Here is a 19,847-nt window from a genome sequence, read left to right as displayed (position 1 = left end):
GGAAATGCTCTCCAGAACATTTAGGTTTAAAGACTTGTTTTTATACAGAATTCAGGTCCTTAATTCACACTAATGAATTTCAAAGGCAAGAATACCTATCTAATGAAAGGAAATGGACACCTGTTGGACGTTATCACATTCCCATCTGACAGCCATTATTTCCCCATCTTCAAATCATCTCCACTCCAACATTAAACTATTACACTGTTACCATGATACCACTATACCACCAAAGATGACAGCCTCATCAATCTTCCGCTGTCTTTGAACACATACACACACATGAGACAACTGACGGCCTTTCTCTGCTGCGCTTGGGCCTCCTCCTGCAGGGAGTTTATTATTCTTTCTCTTCTGACATGTTATGTGCGCTTTTATCTTTGAATAATGCATGAAGCCTTTTTTTTGAAAACCAGTTGTACGTTTGGCACCAATGCCTGGTTTATTTGGCTTTGCTTTTAGATGTTGAGGTGCCCCACACATTACAGAAGTCTGTCAAACCTCAAACCCCAGCACTCTTTCTTTTTCTGCCTCCCTGCTCAATAATGACACACGCAATTTACAGAGCTTTCTTTGGTTGACTTTGTACAGCAGGCCCCTATTTCTGTAACAGCCAAGCCCCCCTCTTATCCTTTAACATTTATAACACTTTTTTTTTTCTACAGTAGGTTCTACTTGGAAGTGTCCAAGCCTGTGACTGGGATCTTTCCGTCTCTTGTGCATTGTAATGGTGTTGGGGCGATAATGTAAAGTGTTAGCAACAGGCCGGGTCACTGGCTGCTGTTTTGAGGCCTCTGTGTTCCCCCAGGCCTCTCCTTTCCCAGCTCCTCTCCCCTGAAGCACTGTGGGTGTGTTTAGAGCATGCTCAGCAGGCCGCCCTCAATCACAAAGCCCTCTTCTTCCACAGTCCGAGGCTGCCAGCTGGTGAGAGTGGTCAGTGTAAATGTTGAGAGAAACAGAAAATGTCTCTACAAAAAATAACGACTTTATCTACTCCGCCCCGCACCACTGCACTTACCTAACCAGTGAGGAGAAGAATAAAGGGAGCAGACTTGGAGGGAGACATGCAGGACTTGGATCTCGAGGTGGAATAAATCAACAAGCTGGACTCATTAGACCCAGCACTGCAGGTTTTTTATCTCCCCAGCAGGCAAGCAGGGCTGATAAAGCTCCGCCACTCAGTAGCAGCTCCACAGAAGAAAAAAAGAACATAAAACACAAAGAAAGAATAAAGTGCTGGCTTTGGGGTTTCAGGAATCCAAATTAACTGTGGGTCATGTCATGTGAGAGCCTTGCAGCGGTAAAGCGGGGAATCGAAATGGCTGACGTACATCACCTTTCTGGAGCAGCGGGCAGATCTACCATTCCCATGGGAACTCGTATGGTCCCGATGACCCGCCCACCATGAAAGCCTTTACAGAAAGACCCAAGTTCTCAAGCAGAAGAGCAGCCATACGATAAAAGACGTGGGGGGTGTGAAAATGAAGGACACAGTTTCTCATTTTCTCGAAGCCAAATGACATGCTGCACAGCCTCCAGACCTGGCTCAGCTGTATTCTGTGAAGGAGATAATGACAAGTGGTTGATGAGCATCACCCTCCGATCCACTCCGAGTCCTCAAACAGCACCAGTGGCCACCAAGAGCGATGCATCTGTCAGCTGTCATCTTTCTTTAAGTCTCTCAGTAGAAAAAAAGTAAACGTCCGCTTCCTTCCTCCCGGGCGCCGTGCGTAAGCCAGGTTTCAGAAGAAAGAAGTTCTGGTGCTCATCACACACCCCTATGATTATTCACAATAGTACTGGAATGCTGCAGAGGCCGAGAGCTGCTTGAGATGTGGCTTTGGCCAGACTGACAGCAAGAGACACATTTTCTGATGCTACACTGTCCAAAAACAATCAGACGACTTCTTTCAGGGCTGTCAACAACTGGTCATCTGCCATGTGCGTTCATAAAGGACACAAGAGGGAGTGAGCCCCAGTTTTCTCTGTCCCCTGGCCCTTCACCAATCTCTGCTGTTACACTGTGTTAGCTTCTTCTGTCGGTTTATTCCCCGCCATGTTTTCTCTTGTATTTTGCACGCATTCATAACTCTGACATTCTCTAAATAATTTGTTGGGGGTTTTTTTCCAAATAGTTCTCTTCTGATGAGGATTTTTGTCTTTGTTTCAATGAACTCTGATGGTTGAATTCCCAGACATGTCGAGATTGCCTTCTTCTTGGTTCAAGGATTTTAATAAGATATTGGTCGTCGAGTTCCATATTTCAATGCATATGCATATTTTGGGCGCATACTTGAGTATTTGATAACGTATCATCTTTTCAAAACCACAAATGATCCCACATTATTTTCCACATTCTGTCAACACATTCTCCAACATGCATCGCTTGAAGATGAGAATAAGCATTTAGCATTTAATAGTTGGGAGCAATGAAGAATCCAATGATAATTTTTCAACAACTGAAATCTTTCTGCAACATGGACCCTGTGGTTGTTTAAAATCATTTTAGGTTTTGAGTTTCATCAAGTTTGTCAAGTCCAGTTTTTCATTGTTAGACATCTCAAAACAAAAACAAACCACAACAATCTGCATGGCTATAGATGACAAAGATTAAGTCTATATGCTTCTATATGTTTCTTTTTAAAACTGGGGGAACAAATTTTCAAAATGTGACGAGTCTTAGGCCTATTTCAAATTAAAAGTCCAGCTTTATCACATTATCCTTTTTTGTCTATCAAGAAAAAGAGTAAAAATGTTCCACATTTCTTCATGTCTGTTTTGTGCCTTATACTTGCAGACACATTGTATATCATAACCAGACAGACATTTGGAGTCAAGCAGCATACATGTCAAATTTTGGCTCCATATGGATCAGAACCCACATTCAGTTTAAGCTAGTTGTTGTGGTCAGCCAAACTGCAGAGGAGCAGACGAGATCTATTTTCAAAGACACTCATGGTGATCTGTGCTATTAAAGCAGACACTTCTGCTATTTCGGGAGCAGGCCTGGGGGGCACAATAACAGTATTTTATTGTTGTGGATGAAGCTTGAAATTAAACAAGGCACTTTTGAGCTTCACTTAAACAATTTTAGCAGCACAGGGAGAGGCTGACTTAATGAGGCGGATTTGAATGGATAATAAAAGGAACGATATGAATTCTGAACACATATTGTACTGGCTGAATAATGAAATCATAGGCCGTCTGACTCAGGAGGCATACGGAAGCACTTCAGAGAGGATCCTGCTTGGCTACGGTTTCAGTTTTCATTCCCCAAAACCATGATTATTCTTTTGAATTTCACCCCATCAAAACTGCACTCAGACCTCAAGGCACCACAGCAATCCTCCGGGTCTATGATTTGCATTTCAGGATTTATGGGAAGACGTTTGAAGAGCTCCAGATCAAATGCAATATTAGAACACTGAACTGTTCCTCCAGCCCCATATAACAGAAAACAATCACGTAAACATCAACAATTTTAATGATGTACTGAGAAATGATGAGAGATGCAAAGCAGAATATTGGACTGTTTTCGACCTTGACAGGGAGGGGCCAGAAGGTGAAGGGGATTTGAAGTCTCAACTTCACGCATGCAAGTGGATGAAGGATGGTTTGAGTTCCTGTTTACACACTAAATGGATTTGGCCCACGAACAAAACTACTGCAAATGTGACTGTTTGGAAAACAGCCATGTTTATGATTGCCACTGACAATTACTATTAGTGAAAATCACTGTGTTGAACATAAACAATATTGATGTGTTTGGCAGATAAGAAAAAAAGTTTGTGTAATGCAGCATGCACCCCCCGACCCCCCTTCAAGGCTAACAAGCTAAATGTAACTACTGCTGGTCTTTTGAGAGGGAGAGTGACTCGTTGGCCTTTTTCCTGTTTGTCTTTGCCTGTCCAGGTTTGTATTGGCAATGTGGTGACTGAGGAGAAACACAATCAGGGCCCAGAGTGCTGCTCTGCATCCTTCGTTCATCCATCACATCAAGGGCTTTCTCGACACCGAGCTCCTACAAGCAATTAATGCCACCGAGCTCCAGTGTAAAGGCTGCCTCCAGGCGCAGACCATAGAGGTCAAAGCACTTCCTATTCTTTAACCTCACTCTTGTCATGGAAACAACAGTGCAAGATGAAACTCGCTTATTAAGTTCATAAACCCCCTTGGAGTGATTTTCTCCAATGTGTCCAGTTCAGCCACTGATTGCACAAAAACCTTAATTTTCCATCATGCAGCTGAGAAATTTCTTGTGTCATCAGCAGCGGCCGAGGAACAGTTTAGCCAAAGATTTCCTGAATTTATGGCAAATCCCACTTTGTGTTTTTTCAGACAATCGCACAAAGGTATGTGAATTGACGGCAGATGAACGACGGGCTGGCATCACGTTTCCTGTCCGTGGAAGAAAACGTTTAATATTTTTCTTGCTGTAAAGTCCCACTTTTCAGCACGTGCACTGATACGGAAATGTATGAGAGTGGCTCAGAGTAGTGGTCCAGGCCAAGCAAAGTGTTTTCCTTGGCTCCGGTTAGAGTGAGTAACATGGGAGAGAGTATGCTCCCAGGATATAGCATGACATGTTGTGCTTAACTTTATATTACAAATATAAACATGTTTTAAAGACAAAATCAAACAGGAGGCAGAGTTTACTTCATGCGTGGCTCTGAGGTTAGCTTGGGAACACACAAATTGCACACATGCACATGCACACACAAACACACTTGCTTTTCAGGCCTGCTGAGTTCAAGACACATCCAACTACCACAACTACCTCCATGGGAATCTGAGAACTGCCTTTCACATTGAGTCTGCAGTTATATGCACTATGAAATTCATATTTTAGAAAGCATAACATCCAAATCTTGGGTTGGACGAGACTTATTTGGCATGACGGCTATGACAAATACTCCGGGCAGGCATGGGTCTTTTTGCAAAAAGTAAGAAGATGACGGTAAACAAAAGTGTAACAGCGAGACTCAGCACCCATTAACCAGGCATGTCCTCCTGCTCCAGAGCTCCAGTGAGGAATGGCTCTGGGCCACCGGACTCTAAAGAGAGATGAGATAATCTGGCAATGGTGGAGGTCCACCGTGGAGAGTGTATTGTCTGTGATGAAACTAATAAAGTCCAGTCATGCTGTCTGATCCTTGATCCTTGGCCCAGGTCCAGACCGGGCATACTGCTCCTGTCTCTACACTTATCGTCTCCTCTCTGCCCCCACCCCCCCAACTGTGACGGCAGGGCTTCCAGGAGCAGCTTTGATCAGTGTCTGCCTGTCATTCAGCATTAGCCACCCCAGGAGAGGGGAGTCCTCTCTGGGCCCGGGATGGACCGGAGAAGTGCTGGACCCTGAATGGAAAGGCCCATGGCTGTGGAACAATCGGCTCTGTGTGGTACAGCAGACGTCTGGGTGTTAGCAGACTAACTCTGGTGTGTGCCGCATGTCTCACCCCTGTCACTGTCATGACCCGATCTGCACTCCCATTACAGCTTTATCTCCATAATATGACCCCACGCACAACTCTATTAAAAAGCATGCGTTGGTGTGCGCTGATGAGATCATAGCTACTGCTGTCATATCGGTGATGAAAAAGACACCTGTTGATGGAGTATAACAACTGATTAGAAAATATGTACATATATCGATATATGCAATATGGTCTCATTCCATATCACATTTCAAAATAAATCAATATATTTTTTGTATCGATATATCGTCAAGCCCTAATACACATGCTCATTTAACTAGTTTAATTGATATTTAATTATTTTTCCGGGGTAAAACTCCTTCTCGCTATGTTAAACTCATTGCGTCCAGAAGGTAAAAGATACACATTCACAGTGTTTCACTTCCAACAAATTAGCTTATTTCCCATTCCACTAGAATCACTGCACTAACGACTTGTTAGACGGAATATTTTTCTTGCTCCAGGCTTATTTAGCTGCCAAGCATGACATCAGACGTCTCCCATTCAAATCTATCATCTGTCTTTACCTCATGTCTGAGGTACAGTGGAGTACAGGAGGAGTTGTGCATTTGTGAGAGTTATTCAGGCAGTCACGTTTATGAGTACGAGTATAAATAAAGCTGTTCTTGTTAACATATTTTTGGATTTCTGTTGTCAGACGGTAAAATGAGTATGGAACAGTGACGAAAGCAGATGATTTAAGCATTAGCTTGAGTTATATGACACAAGGTTGCATAGGACATTAATATAAGTTGCAGTAAATTTAGACTCCAAAACATGTTTAAACCACACTGGAAAAAGCAAATATCTTTTGAAATGTTTGCTATATTTTCAACACTTTATCTTTTAAAGAGCTCTTTCTTTTGAAACCACTACCACTCACTATCTGGTGTCAAAGTTGCTAAGTTGACAACACTGTGCAAAGCTTCTGTGTGTCTCTCTCTACCATTCAAGTCAGTGCAGTGGTAGTAGATCCCATCAATCAATAACACTATTAGAACCAGTCTGGCTTAGAGTGAATCAGGACCGCCTACCTAATCGACATACGGACACCGAAATAAATAACATAAAAATGCAGAAATAATTGAAGATATGCAAACATTAATAAATTATTAGATTATTACATTAATGTAAAAACACAAAAGTAGCATTTATATTATGACTGAAATGTATTTATTTTGTGTTTATTTATATTCAATTATTGACTTTTGTATTTATTTACTAGAGTCGCTGGTGGTTTGAGAAGTTAAACAGCAGACATAATGCAAAGACCTCGTAGTCTGCGTCCATGGCCTTGGAGCAAGCACACAACTGAAACATGTGCACATGCACACATTCAGTACACACAGGCGCTGTAACATCTGACACCGCTTCCCTGCTGCTCCCACCGTGTCAGGAGGGGAAGTCCATTCATTTCAGAAAAATGCCTTGTGAATCAGAAAGACTCTGAACCAGGACTGAGGTTTCAGTTTACATGGAGACTGAATGTTAACAGCCTGTGTCCACCCCATCCAAAACCATTCATAAATAACATTTATGTTTCATATGCAAAGGCTATGATAAGGTGGGCCAGGACCATCGATCACTAAGCGCTGTGCACTGCACTGAACCGTAAAAGTAAGGTAACATGAAATTTGACATTGTTCATTTTAACCACATAGTCGTCAAACGTCTGAAACTTTAGCAGCCAATGTCTTGTTTTGTACAATCTGCTGTGGCTGTCTACGACTCAGTAGCAGTTACACAACAGGCAGAAATATCAGCTATCACAAACCAAATCCTGAGTTTTATTCAGGGTAAATCTATCATTCAGATTTGCACTTTTATACACTCACACTACAGTGGAGTCAGAATCAGGGGGATGCTTTGGGACACCAGTTTTGTAGGATGCAAGCTGCAAAGAGATGAAAAAGTCTATAATGAGCCAAAAAGAGACAAATAAAAAGGGGGGTAAGATTTCACACGTCTCTATTTTTCAGAAGGCCTGTATTCTTTCATTGTGCAATATTGATATTTTTAATATGTTCATTTTGATTTAATTTTTCCAGCAGGAACAATGTGACCACATCTTTCCCTATGAACCCTTTTTTCTTGAACATGCTGGTTTTCAGCCTAATCTGTTGTGGTGCTGGTTCCCTGTGTTCATTAAAAAAAAAAAAAAAAAAAAAAACCTTCCCTTTGTCTTCTTTTCTGTTGCCAATGAAAGTAATAATGTGGAGAATACTGAAGGGTCACTTTGTTTAAAACCAGGAAGTTATCAACAAAGGGCCTTCACTGATATTAATTGAATCTTGCGTTCCTGTGAGATTAGCTACCGCTGCTCTGGCCTTGACCTTACAGCAGGCTTTCCAGGGCTGACAATGTACATGGATCTCACTCTCTCATACTGTGTATTTATTCTGTAGGCTGACCTGCCTGTAACATCAACAGAGACAATGGACCCCAGTGGATGAAATGTTTGTTCTTGTGTCAGCGACTGCCAGAATCATGAAATATCAAACTGATTCAACATGACTTGGAAATATAACAACATGTTTCTTTTTGAGCTCTACTTTCTTGACTCTCAGCAAATCAGTCAACCATCTATATCAGGCTTTTCACTTCCTGAAAACCACGAACATGACATCACCGAAGCCATGGTCACGTTCAATTAGAGGCCAGAGAGCGACAGGAGGCCTGAACCCCCACTAATGGGAAATAGATATCATAGTTATTGCTCTGCTAGGAGGGCAAATTTATTGGGAAATATCACCCACCACCTCGCTAAATGATGGAGACAGAAGCAAATTAGAGCAAGGGTCAGTCTGACGGATCCATCAAGCTATGAAAAGGCCCTGCCATCATATTCCCAACACAAATTACATATCTGCTTTCTTTAGAGAGCCGGAGCTCTGGGATAACAGGCTTTTTTTAAAAGGAGCCTTGAGGCCGTTGGGTAAAAGCCCAAAAGAAACAAACCCCATGTAAATCTCAGCAGGATATTGTACTGAATGTGTGTGGGCATATCACGTTCTGGTAAAACACCCATGCATGCACACACAAAATTATCACATCCCACTGAAAAAATACACTTTGTCCATTCTTCCCATCTCAGAAGTCAAGTTAAAAAAACACCAGAAATGTGAAGTGAGGAGGAAGTGACAAATAAGTGCCCTTTGATTTGTTTTACAGTTAAAATACTCAAGCTCATTCCCAAGTGTTTAGTCTCTGTTTTCTGTCAATATTATGAAACCTGCGGCAATTCCCCGATCTCAAATAAAAACCTCAAATTTCACTTGATTTTTTGGGATACGGCTTTTTTTTTTAAGAGAGAGTGTGGCCTGTCAAGAAGGTGAAACATTCCCATCTTTGTTTGACACAGTCAACGACTAAAGGCTTCTCAGACTTTGTGAAATCCAAATAATTAAAGGATTTAGCCAATCAATCTCCCAGTGCAATTTCCTCCATCCTGGCTTCAGCCCAATGGGGTTTAAGGGAAGCCTGTGGAGGTGAAGGTCACGGGCCAATGGGACGTGTTCAGGAAGTAGCAGCACACAGCGCGGCCTGTAATGAATATCATGGGCGTCAGAGTAAACACAACACCACCAGTCACAGCTCAAATCACACTCTCCTTAGAATATTCTGCATTCCCAGCAAACACTGCACTGAGTCACCGCAGTGTCTGAGTACAGAGTCATTCACTGAGCACTGTCTGTAAAATAAGTCTAACTGGAGACCGCACTGTATGAATGGATAAGCAACAAACAACATTTTGATGGTATTAGAAAAAAGGCTTTCACGCAGGCAATTAGAGCTGGAAAGGCTAAAGGTGTCTGCAAAGTAACACAACGTGAACGTAAACCGCAAAAAAATAATAATCTGTGTGAATTAGCCTTGATATGTCTGTCAGTGAATAACATGGCCATTGAGAGATAGAGAGGCACAGGACAAAGGATGTATGTCAGACCCGGGAAAGGACATCAATCCTGCAAGCGCTTGAGACACGCACACACACGTACACACTCGCACACACACACATATTCCATTTATTTTCCTTAATCACCGATCAGCCCTCCTGTCAAGTGGTTTGAGCCGTGCTCAGAGAAAATACTCTGTCAGTCAGTGAGATCTTAAGCACAATACGTCCCTCTATACTTTGCCACGGGCTGTGAAGACAGAAGTGAACAAAATGAATCCGAATCAGTCATATGTCAATTAAACATGAAGTAATACTCCCACAGAGGCTCATTGTACCGTGGGATGGTTTCTCCATACAAAAGTCAAGATGTCACATGAGGTGAAAGCGAAGAGAAGTCAGGTTTCTGTCCTCCGGTTTTCGACCTCAGGTAAAACTAGATGAGACTGGATTATTGCATGACCACCTGTGTGTCGGGTTCTCCATCAAAAGCAAAGAGCCAGAGGAGAAAGAAAACCCCAAAACACAAAAAACTATTTATTGAGACAAATTCAGAGCAGGAAGGGAAATATTTGGTTAGCTCGGCGGCAAACGGTCGGCAGCGTCAGAGCAGTCCACGGCTGAAGTGGGGGGGAACAAGCCAGCCCTTTGTTTGCGGACAGAATGGTGCACTCCGTGGGGTCACTGCAGGAGGCCCAACATCACAGACACAAGGACACACACACACACACACACTCTCCCCCTCTGACACACATGCACACACACACACGTTCGCCTGCACATGCATGCACACAAAAACCATAACATTCCTCTGCTTCTATGAATGTTTTATTAACCATGTGAATGGATCACAGAGTTACACCCCCTAGCATAACTATAGTCTCCATAGTCACACACACAAAAACACACCCCTGCTCTTTCTCACACTCACACACCTACCTAACCAGGCGAAGTTCATGGCATTCGCATGGTGGGATTTCTGGTCTTTCATTACCTTCCAACCTTAGGTCGGGCTGTCTGAATCTGGCCAGAAACCATGAGTCCCCTGCTTGTTGGCAATCTCTGTTTTATTAGACACATGTATCCTGTATTCTGGTACCAGTCTTAAAGATGAAGCATGCTTTTATTTTATTTTTTGCCACAAACAGGCAAGGATTAGTTCACCAAAATCCCTACAAAACACATTTTATCACTTTCCATTGGTGGTATCTACGTAAATAGTTTTGGGTTTATTTGCTGTCACTGAGATTTCTGCTTCCATCCCAGTACAATAAAAATGTGTTTGTGGTGGTCTCGGCATTGAAACATTAGATTAAGAAATAAATGTCTCTCCAGGGACAATTTCATGGTCACTCTGGATAATCCATAAATTGTTTGTAATGAAACCCTGTCGATCATAGCCCCCCTTCAAATCCTGTTGACATGTCATGTGGGTTATCCAGAAAAATGAGGACTGTGTTGAAGGAACAAAGATGCTGCGTTTTAGTTTTTAAATGTATTTTTCTAATGCTTGAGTGGTACAAAGAGAAACCCGTTCACAGTATCGAGTAGGAAGCAGAAATCTCAAGGTCGGGATCTCAAAGTGTCAGAATTTGGATGAGTATAAACAAAAACTGCTGCCATGACCAAATCCCACAAGAGCTAGAAAAACAGGTATTTGCAGGATTTTAATGAGAGGATCAATGTCTGTATGTTAAATGTAAAGCTGGAGCCACTAGGAGGTTAGCTTGGCTTCCATTGAAGAAGTTAAGTGTAAAATTTTATTTTTACATTTAGTTTTTTGTACAGATCAAACAAGATTTGAGGTCATTTGAGGATTTGTGTTTATTTTAACAGAACAAATAGAGAAGTATTGATCTTTTCATTGTTTGCCATGTTATTTTCATAACATGGACAAAGGGAGCCTATAAGTTGTTGTTGTATTATTGTTGTTACTTTATATTGTTTTTCTTTTTTTTCCTGTCCTGTCTTGTATTTTTAACTGGACCCAGAGTCTGTACTAATAAATTATCTATCTATCTATCTATCTATCTATCTATCTATCTATCTATCTATCTATCTATCTATCTATCTATCTATCTATCTATCTATCTATAAGGAAATTGAACAACGAAATAAAGCTGAACAGAAAACCCCTAAAACAATGTGGCGATTTAGACATGGCAGCAGTTTTGGGTGTTTGTTTAACAGCATCCTAAAAGTCTTAAAACAGCCTTTAAACAGACAAGTTCCAGCAATCCTGAGTGACCTCTTGTACGTTAGAGTGTGACCTGTTGTTTTGTCCACCCATAAAGTATTCCTTAGGTACACAGGAAATTCTCTTATAGCAGCGGTAAACATCCTGGAGGATACACAACATGTGAAACATTTGGCTCAAACTTCCCCCCTGTTTTATTTTTATGAGCTCAAGACATTGCCGGTTAGTCCATCCCCCACAGCACTGTACTTTCTGGACAAAACATGACAGCATCAGGCCAACACCAGGCACCAGATGATGACTGGCCAATAGTTGATCCATACCGAATCCCCTGAGTCCGCACACAAACATCCCTCAGACCCCCAGTGCTGAGGTCTGAAACCAAAAAGTCTTACCCAATACCATGCAAAGGTGTTAAACTAGGAGCATTTCCAGAACCAACCATCCGTCTTTGCCCCCCACCCCACACACACACAGACACACACACACGGGCATGTTAATTCCTCACGCTCCTCCATACCCCCACAGAGAACAGAACACAACTCCTGTTTGGTTTGGACGGCCCTACGAGGGGACCTCCATGTTGTACAAACTATAACACACCGTGGCCCTGTAACACAGCCCGCGTGGTCAGATACAACAAGTTTCACAGTTCAGTGCTGCAGCAGAGATCAATGAGCAGCGAAACTGACATATCAGAAGACCTGGATTATGCAACAATTGTTCAAATTACAGGCCACGGGTTTCATGTGCTAACATAGCAATCCACATCTGATCCATCCAAACTCTGTTGTGTGTGTCTCTCAGCTCTGTGGTGCACCATTGCATGCTCGGGTGTCATGGCAGATTCAGCTCCGGTCGTCCCTTTTAATGTGATTTCTGATCCTGTAAGATCACACTGCCGCATGTCCGCACTCGGCCTAAAAGTGGCTGTTGCTGCATCTGATGTGGCTGAATTTATTAGAATCAAAACGTGTGAGATTCTGATCTCCGTCTGAGCCTGACGACTTCCACATGTGGCTTTGAAGATCCAATAGCAACATAAGAAAAATCAAATTGTTGTGCACTTTGACCTCGTCACCTAATACGCCCCGCGCTTCAGGCAGAAAACATAAAAGTCATACTGAAATGACATGTGTAACCGTAGCCTCAGATGATGCGCCTATTGAGAGCTCTTGAGAAACACTCACTCTGTTTTTTTTTTTGTCCTGCTGTCTTTCATCTTATTAGATCGAGACACAATGATGTTGCTGTCCTCACAGTCATGATGGAGAGAGAAGCATTATTGTAGATAATGCCCAACATTAATCTCACACTGCCCTACATATTCAGGGTTAGAGGTCAAAGCCATTTCATGTTGTCGTCCTCACGCTTGAACTTGTATTGGGCTGTCTCCTCCCCAGGACTATTTATTATGACCCTAATGCCCTGGTTTCAGATATCACTTTGACTTGCCCTGCCCCCCCCCCCCCCCCCCCCCCCCCCCTCTCTCTCTCTCTCTATGCTTACGCACATGTTTGGTCTCTTTTTGAGGCATTCCAGGATAAACTCCTACATTTGACTGTGAGAGCTTGATTCACGCTTCCCAGTCTGTATAAAATGCCTCCTTGTTTATTTCCATGTGTTGCTTCAAAGAACAAACTAGATACTCCACTGTGGTTGTAATGACAAGAGGTTTTTAATGGCTTGTTAATAACAGAGAAAGACAACTCACTGTTGGGCAATTATTGTTTGGTTTGCAATTTTCAATGCTTCAAAAGAAAGAACAGTATATCTTTCGGTATTTGTTTGTGTAACCAGGGGTTTTGATTTAGGGAGCGGTCAGTCTCAAATGCCACCCAAAATCCTCCCTGGATTTCTCACAGTGTTTTCAAAGATGACACTTAATCAAACAAAAATCAGTGTTCAGATAAATAACCACAACAATTAATCATATTTTGTTTTTCAAGTAAAAAACGCAGCATGGGGTGGAGAGAGGCGCAGCATTTTTGTGTTTATGTGCAATGACAAAACCATAGTGAATGCCATTTCAGCCAAAGTCGTCATAACACACACATACACACACATTCAAACACATCTCCAGAGTAGACCAGATTTAAGACCTGTCGTTGGTGTGGAACATAGTGAAAAGGAGTATCCTGTGGGGCCCTTGGGGGCCAGAAATGTACTAAGTAGCTCTGTATGTGTGCTCGTGCATGCATGTGTGCATGTGAGAGTGTGTGTGTGTGTGTTGTGGCAGAGTGTGACCCGAGAGGCCCAGCTAGTTATAGCCTCCCTGCTGGAGACCACCACTTCCACAAAACAAGCATTGTTGGTACAGAGCTCCAGACATCAGAGACACACACTGGAAACAACTCTTATGCACACACACACATACACACATGTTCAAAAATACATACACGTACACACTAGAGACAAAACCGTGCAGAGTTTGAACCCAGCAGTCCCAGTAGAGGTCATGTACTGTTTGCCATGAATACAATCACAGAAAGTCCCTCGAAAGTCTCCTCTCACTGCAACACCGCATCCTTTCATGACAAACCTGAGTCTCACACACACACACACACACACACTGAACAAAATGTGGATCACTGTTGCTAACAATAGCCCTTGGGTGGTTGGCCAGACTATTATTGTAGGTGTTTCTATGCTAATTATGTGTGACTGAGAGCATGTCAGAGGCAGTTACTGGAAATAATGTGGTGAGATGGAAATTGTGAGGTGGAATTACTTTGCCTGTATAGAAAAAAAGTTCTATTTATTGAGTTTGAACAGTGGCTTTGTCTGACCGGTGCTAAACAAATGACTACTAGCTCTGTTCTGAAACGGTGTGCCAAAGCCACTGGATCAATGTTGTCAGTCCACCAATGCAAACCTACATAAGGAAGTCATCATCATCATCATCATCAACATCCTCATCATCAGAGAGCAAGAGAGAGAGAGAGAGAGAGAGAGAGAGAGAGAGAGAGAGATGAGGGGAGGGGGGGTCAGCATCATGACCTCCACTTCTGGCTGTGCGCTCTGCAGAGACCTCGTTGGCTGACAGGAGTATACGTCAGCACCTCTCACTGCTCCAGTATAACCCCCCCTCAAGCCTCTGGCGGTCACACAGGCGCAAGTGTAAAAGTAGCAGCTCCAACTCTTGCCCACCCAGACGAACCCATTCAGCATCCACGTCCCACACAGTCTGTCACAGAGGAGTGAGACGGCTCAGGCAGCACGGGGCGGAAGCAGAGCGGAGAGGTGGAACATTTACGCACAGCCTCTTTTTTTAATTTTTTTTTTAGTTTGGATTGTTTTTGGCGCGCCATTAAAGTCCACCTTGGATAGTTTTTGGACAACATTTCCCTGCACTCTTTGCCACCTTGGATTTTGTATTCATTTCAGCACTTAAATGGCAGCTCTAAGCATGGTGTCCCCGCACCTGTTTCTGCTGATGTTAAACTGTTTCCTAGGTGCTGCAGCGGTTAGGACAATGAAAGGTGGCGCTTGGAGCACACAGGACAGTGGCTCTTTCCACTCCTCGTCGGACCCGTTCACAGATTACCTGGATCAGGACATGGTCTCACAGCACATGTCCAAACTGTACGAGAAATACAACAGGGAGAACCGCCTCAGAGAGGGAAACACTGTCAGGAGTTTCAGAGCCAGCCAAGGTGTGTGAACACGCTCCTCAACCTGCATACGTGCTCAAATGCATGCTGATTTAATTTTGGAATTATAGTCTTGGACAATTAGTGCACCAGTGCTGCGACGCTAAAAGCAAAAAATAGATGTCAGGAGTGTCCAGAAAGCTCCGCGATCCTTCCCATGAATGATGGTTATTAAAAGTGCAAGCGCTCAGTGGGGCTGCATGCCTCGGTCAGTCGCTCTAAATAGGTTGGATTGTTTTGGAACAGTCTGAGAATGCATTTAAATGATTTTGGGATGCTTTTTGGACACTGTGTTTGTTGCAGCAGCTGTCCCTCTTCTGCGCGGAGTCTGACCAATTACCGCAGACAGACGCGCACTATGCGCAAGAATGCATGCGAGCAATCCGTGCGAGCAATGCCCAGATGCCCAGTACAGTTAAAGCCTCAGCGGCAGCTACGCGCTGGCAAAGGGTCACTGTAGTGGCTTCTATGATCCTGTTATGGCTACAGGACATGTGTGACTCCACGTCCTGGAGTCAAGGGGCTTAAAGCACAGTCGTACCTCTCTGTCTGATGCTGTTTTTATAAACACAACGCATAGACATTTATATCCCACATAGTTCTCAGATGGCATATCATAACACGTGTGTATTTTTACTGCAGAGGCAGAGTGTAATCTAAGGAGAGATGTAAGAGAGTTTTCACAACAATGTAAGATCTGTTAAAACAGTTGATTATGTCTTGGTGTCTGGGTAGACAGTGCTGGCTGTATTAGGCTTAAAGGGGAAGCTTTAAGAGAAACTGAGGTAAGCATTTCCATATGCAGGCTGAATCCGAGGTAATGTATATCTCTTGAGTCAGTCCATACTTCCGCTGAACTCTTATACAATGAACAATAACTCTGCTGTTAACTCTGGAGTTAATGTTCATCATGAATATGTAGCTCTCTGCTCACACCCCTCCACCCCTGGCAGCCAGATCCCCAGAGTCTGGTTCCTCTTAAGGGCACCTTCCGAAATCCTACCAAGGCATGCGGCTCTGTCATGTAACAGAACAGAACGTGGGAAGGTGTTTAGTAGTGGTACTTTTTCAGATTTTAGCAGCAGGAATGCAGTTTGGGTTTGGTGCAATTTTGTACCCTATTTACAAATCCCTCTCATATGAATGTGCTCTAGCAAATTATTTGCCTATTTTCCAGATTTGTCTTTCATCATATAATCACATAGTATATTTTAGCCAATCAGTATATGTACTTGTTCAAGAACATGTCTGTAAACTGTTTATTTGTTTCTGTGAGGACTCATCATTTATGTAAAGGAGCAGTGGGAAGCGTTTCAGAAGTACAACTTAATGAAAAACAGGTTTTAATGTTGTGTTGTTCACCTGACTGACACTGACTGTCTTTGCAGACCCATCTGACTACAGGACGGTGTATCATCTAAACTTTACAACCCTCCAGGACTCAGAGGTCATCCTCTCTGCCACATTCCACTTCCTGCTTGATCGGCGCCCTCATCAAAAGCCTTGGTTCTGTAAACGCTTCAAGAGCCCATCCTGTCGTTCCGCAGCCGTCCACCCTTCTCCGTCCGTCAGCCTGCTCCTTCGCTCTGTCTCCTCTGGGTCAGAGGTTAGGTCTGGGTCAATGGGGTCATTTCTAGGCAATGTGACCTTCCACCCCCACAGGAGAGGGGTGTGGCAGATGAAAGATGTGACCCAGGTCATAAAGGAGGCACGGGATAAGGGTCATCTCCTGGTGTCAGTGGAGTTGGACTTAGGGCAGCAGTACCAAAGGAAACCAGAAGAGGCACTGTCTTCTGGCAGCTTGCCCTACCTGTTACTGTATGCTAATGACCAAGCCTTGGCAGAGCCTAACAGTGTGGCCGCAAGCCTTCAGAGATATGACCCTCTCAGTGATGGAGGAGAGCCCTCGCATTCCTCTCAGCTGCTAGACAGACCTACCTCCTCAACAGAGTTGAAAGGACGTGTGAGAAGGGAAGCAACTCTGCCCTCTGACCCCATCCAGAACAATGAGCTTCCCGAGGTTGACTACAAGCCTGATGGATACAGGAAAGATGACCTTTGGGAGAGCACTTGGTACCTCAAACCCAAGCCTAAATCAGGAAGGAAGGAAAAGAAGAGAAAGAGCCAAGAGGAAAAAGGAGTGGAGGAAAGTCAAGGAGCACATAGTAGAGAAGAACCTCAAGTTCTCAAAGAAGGAGAAAGAACATCACATGGACTCAAACCTGATGATGCAACTATGAAAAAACTCAAAGACAGTCACACGACGACCATCAGTGAGGGGCGAAAGCATGAACGGAGGAATGAGGGGAAGGATGGAAAAAGACATAAAGGGAGCTCAAACACTCAGTCACCTGTCCTGAGTTTTGATGAACAGACAATGCGTAATGCCAGGAGGAGACAGTGGGGCAACACCCAGCACAGAGGCTGCTCCAGGAGGAACCTCAGGGTGGATTTTGCAGATATTGGTTGGAGCGAATGGGTTATAGAACCGAAGGCCTTTGAAGCCTACTACTGTGCAGGCACATGTGGATTTCCCATGCCCAAGGTAGGAACACCAACACCTCACCCAACATCATATAGCATAAAGATGTTATACTGAGTATCAATAGTTATTCTTACATTTTTTTCTTTGTCCCCTCATTCAATCTCTCCAAGGTGACGAGGCCATCTAACCATGCCACCATCCAGAGCATAGTTCGAGCCGTTGGGATCATCCCTGGGGTTCCTGAACCCTGTTGTGTCCCAGAAAAGATGAGTCCTCTGGCTGTGCTCTACCAGGATGAATCCAGGAACCCAGTGCTCAAAGTCTATCCCAATATGTCCGTCCAGTCCTGCTCATGCAGATAGGAAGAGGAGGACGACGAAGCAGGGAGAACGTGGAGAGAAACAGAAAACAGGACTAACAGGGACAGAACCATACCTCTGTTGAGTGGTCTCTCGATACTGAGAAACAAAGTCACTTTGGCTGTCGTTATTCCTCGAGGAACATAGGCTGTAGAGAAATCACTTCCATCTCTCTTGTTCTGTGGCAGCAGACTTGAAGAGACACATTGTCTGGCGTCTGCCTTAGCAAGAGGAGCAGAGTCCCACATGTAAAGCCAGGGCTACACATGTTTAAGAGGCCCAGTTGTTTTGATTCTGTGTTTGAGATACTATTGAGGATTTAATGGACAGGAGCATTTTAAGGGATATTTTCCTTTCATCTCAGAATATAATGGTTTTCCATGCAGCTCGCAGTGCATTTGTGTTCCTCTTTTCTTGGGACACATGGGTTAGAGTTAGGGTTAAATGTAAGACTTGATCAGAGTGTCATCAGGCAGCTTACACAGCAACATACAGATGAGAGATTATGAAATGAATTCCTACATTTTTTACATACTGTGTCAAGCTGTTATGTAATGATACGCCACGGTTTACATGCATGCAATGATCATTTGTTTGCAAGACAGGAAGGTTATTGTACATGTTTTGCTCTGTATATCTTAAAAAGGAAGACTGAATTGTAGAGGGCATCTGGAATTCATTTACACACGCCATCCCTCCAAGAATGTTATAATGAAACCAGAAATATTTTTCTATTTTGAATGTGAAACTGGGTTAAAAAATTATTTGTCATTGTTACTAGGTTATGTATTACTATATTTTAGATGAGATGGTGCTTTGTACATGTGTAATGTTTAAATTATGAAAAGGTAGCCTTCTGTAAGTTAGAATAAAAAGTAATTTAATCCAATACTTTTGCTGGGATATTATTGTTTCATACAGTTTATGCTCATCAAACAGCACTTCATTCTCAAGGGAAGAGACTTTTTTTGTCTTAGCCTAAAAGGGCACCACTGTTCCTCCAAAATAACTTACAAAAGCAGGAAGGTTCCTCTCATAGATAGCAAACATACCCCTGCAGCCCCTTGAAATCATTATTACCCCACACCAAAGGCTGGTGCGTCTGTTGAGCAGCAAATAATGTGATTGATGCGGCTGCTGTGCATTAATAGTGGATAGAGGAAGCAAGCACGAACCTATTAGGACGTCAGCCACTTTAACTTCAAAACATGGTGAACTTCCTCTTTTCTATCGCTCTGTCCCACCCAATTCAAAAGATGAACAGTTCAAAGTGCAGAATGTTTTCCTAAACAGATGGTTACAGATCGATGATCTCAGCCACTTAAACTCAACTGCGTGTCACTTATATTCTTTGGAGGAGGAAGGTGACCCATGTGGTGCCTAAACAGTGTGTCAAGCTGACAGCGAAATGACAGAGGGAACCTTTTGATTATTAACCCATTACTCTGTGGTTGTTTTTGTCCTGAGCCTGAAAAAGTTGGCACAGAGCACCACATCTGTTTGCAACAGCAGAATGCTTTGAAGCTCACTGAGACCGGACAGTAATTTTGTCTCACATCCAGAGACATTTAGGAACCACTTGGGGGGAAAGGAAGAAAACACTGAGCCCTTATATTGTTTATTGCACCCGAGAATAAAGCTACGGTATATATCCTCTGGCTTGTGTACATGCAATTGTCCATGGGAGGTAAAAAAAAGAAAAACAGCCAGTCAGCTGCTGTCATCTTTAAAAACATATACTACCCCTGCTGTCTGCATTGCTTTGTCCATTATTCAGAGACTAT

The 19,847-nt window shown here is 43.2% G+C and overlaps 1 protein-coding gene across 1 annotated transcript; it reads left to right on the top strand.

Annotated features, from left to right (window-relative positions):
• Positions 1 to 14,960: 14,960 nt before the first annotated feature.
• Positions 14,961 to 18,066, top strand: gdf10a (growth differentiation factor 10a; the record flags this gene model as incomplete). Its single annotated transcript, XM_083987883.1, has 3 exons — positions 14,961 to 15,222; positions 16,608 to 17,764; positions 17,875 to 18,066. 3 exons carry the CDS (start codon positions 14,961 to 14,963, stop codon positions 18,064 to 18,066), a joined length of 1,611 nt encoding a protein of 536 aa, XP_083844009.1.
• Positions 18,067 to 19,847: the final 1,781 nt, after the last annotated feature.

Source organism: Trachurus trachurus (assembly GCF_905171665.1).
Source record: "Trachurus trachurus genome assembly, chromosome: 15".
In the NCBI taxonomy this organism is placed as follows: domain Eukaryota; kingdom Metazoa; phylum Chordata; class Actinopteri; order Carangiformes; family Carangidae; genus Trachurus; species Trachurus trachurus.
This window is presented reverse-complemented; position numbering and strand designations above follow the sequence as displayed.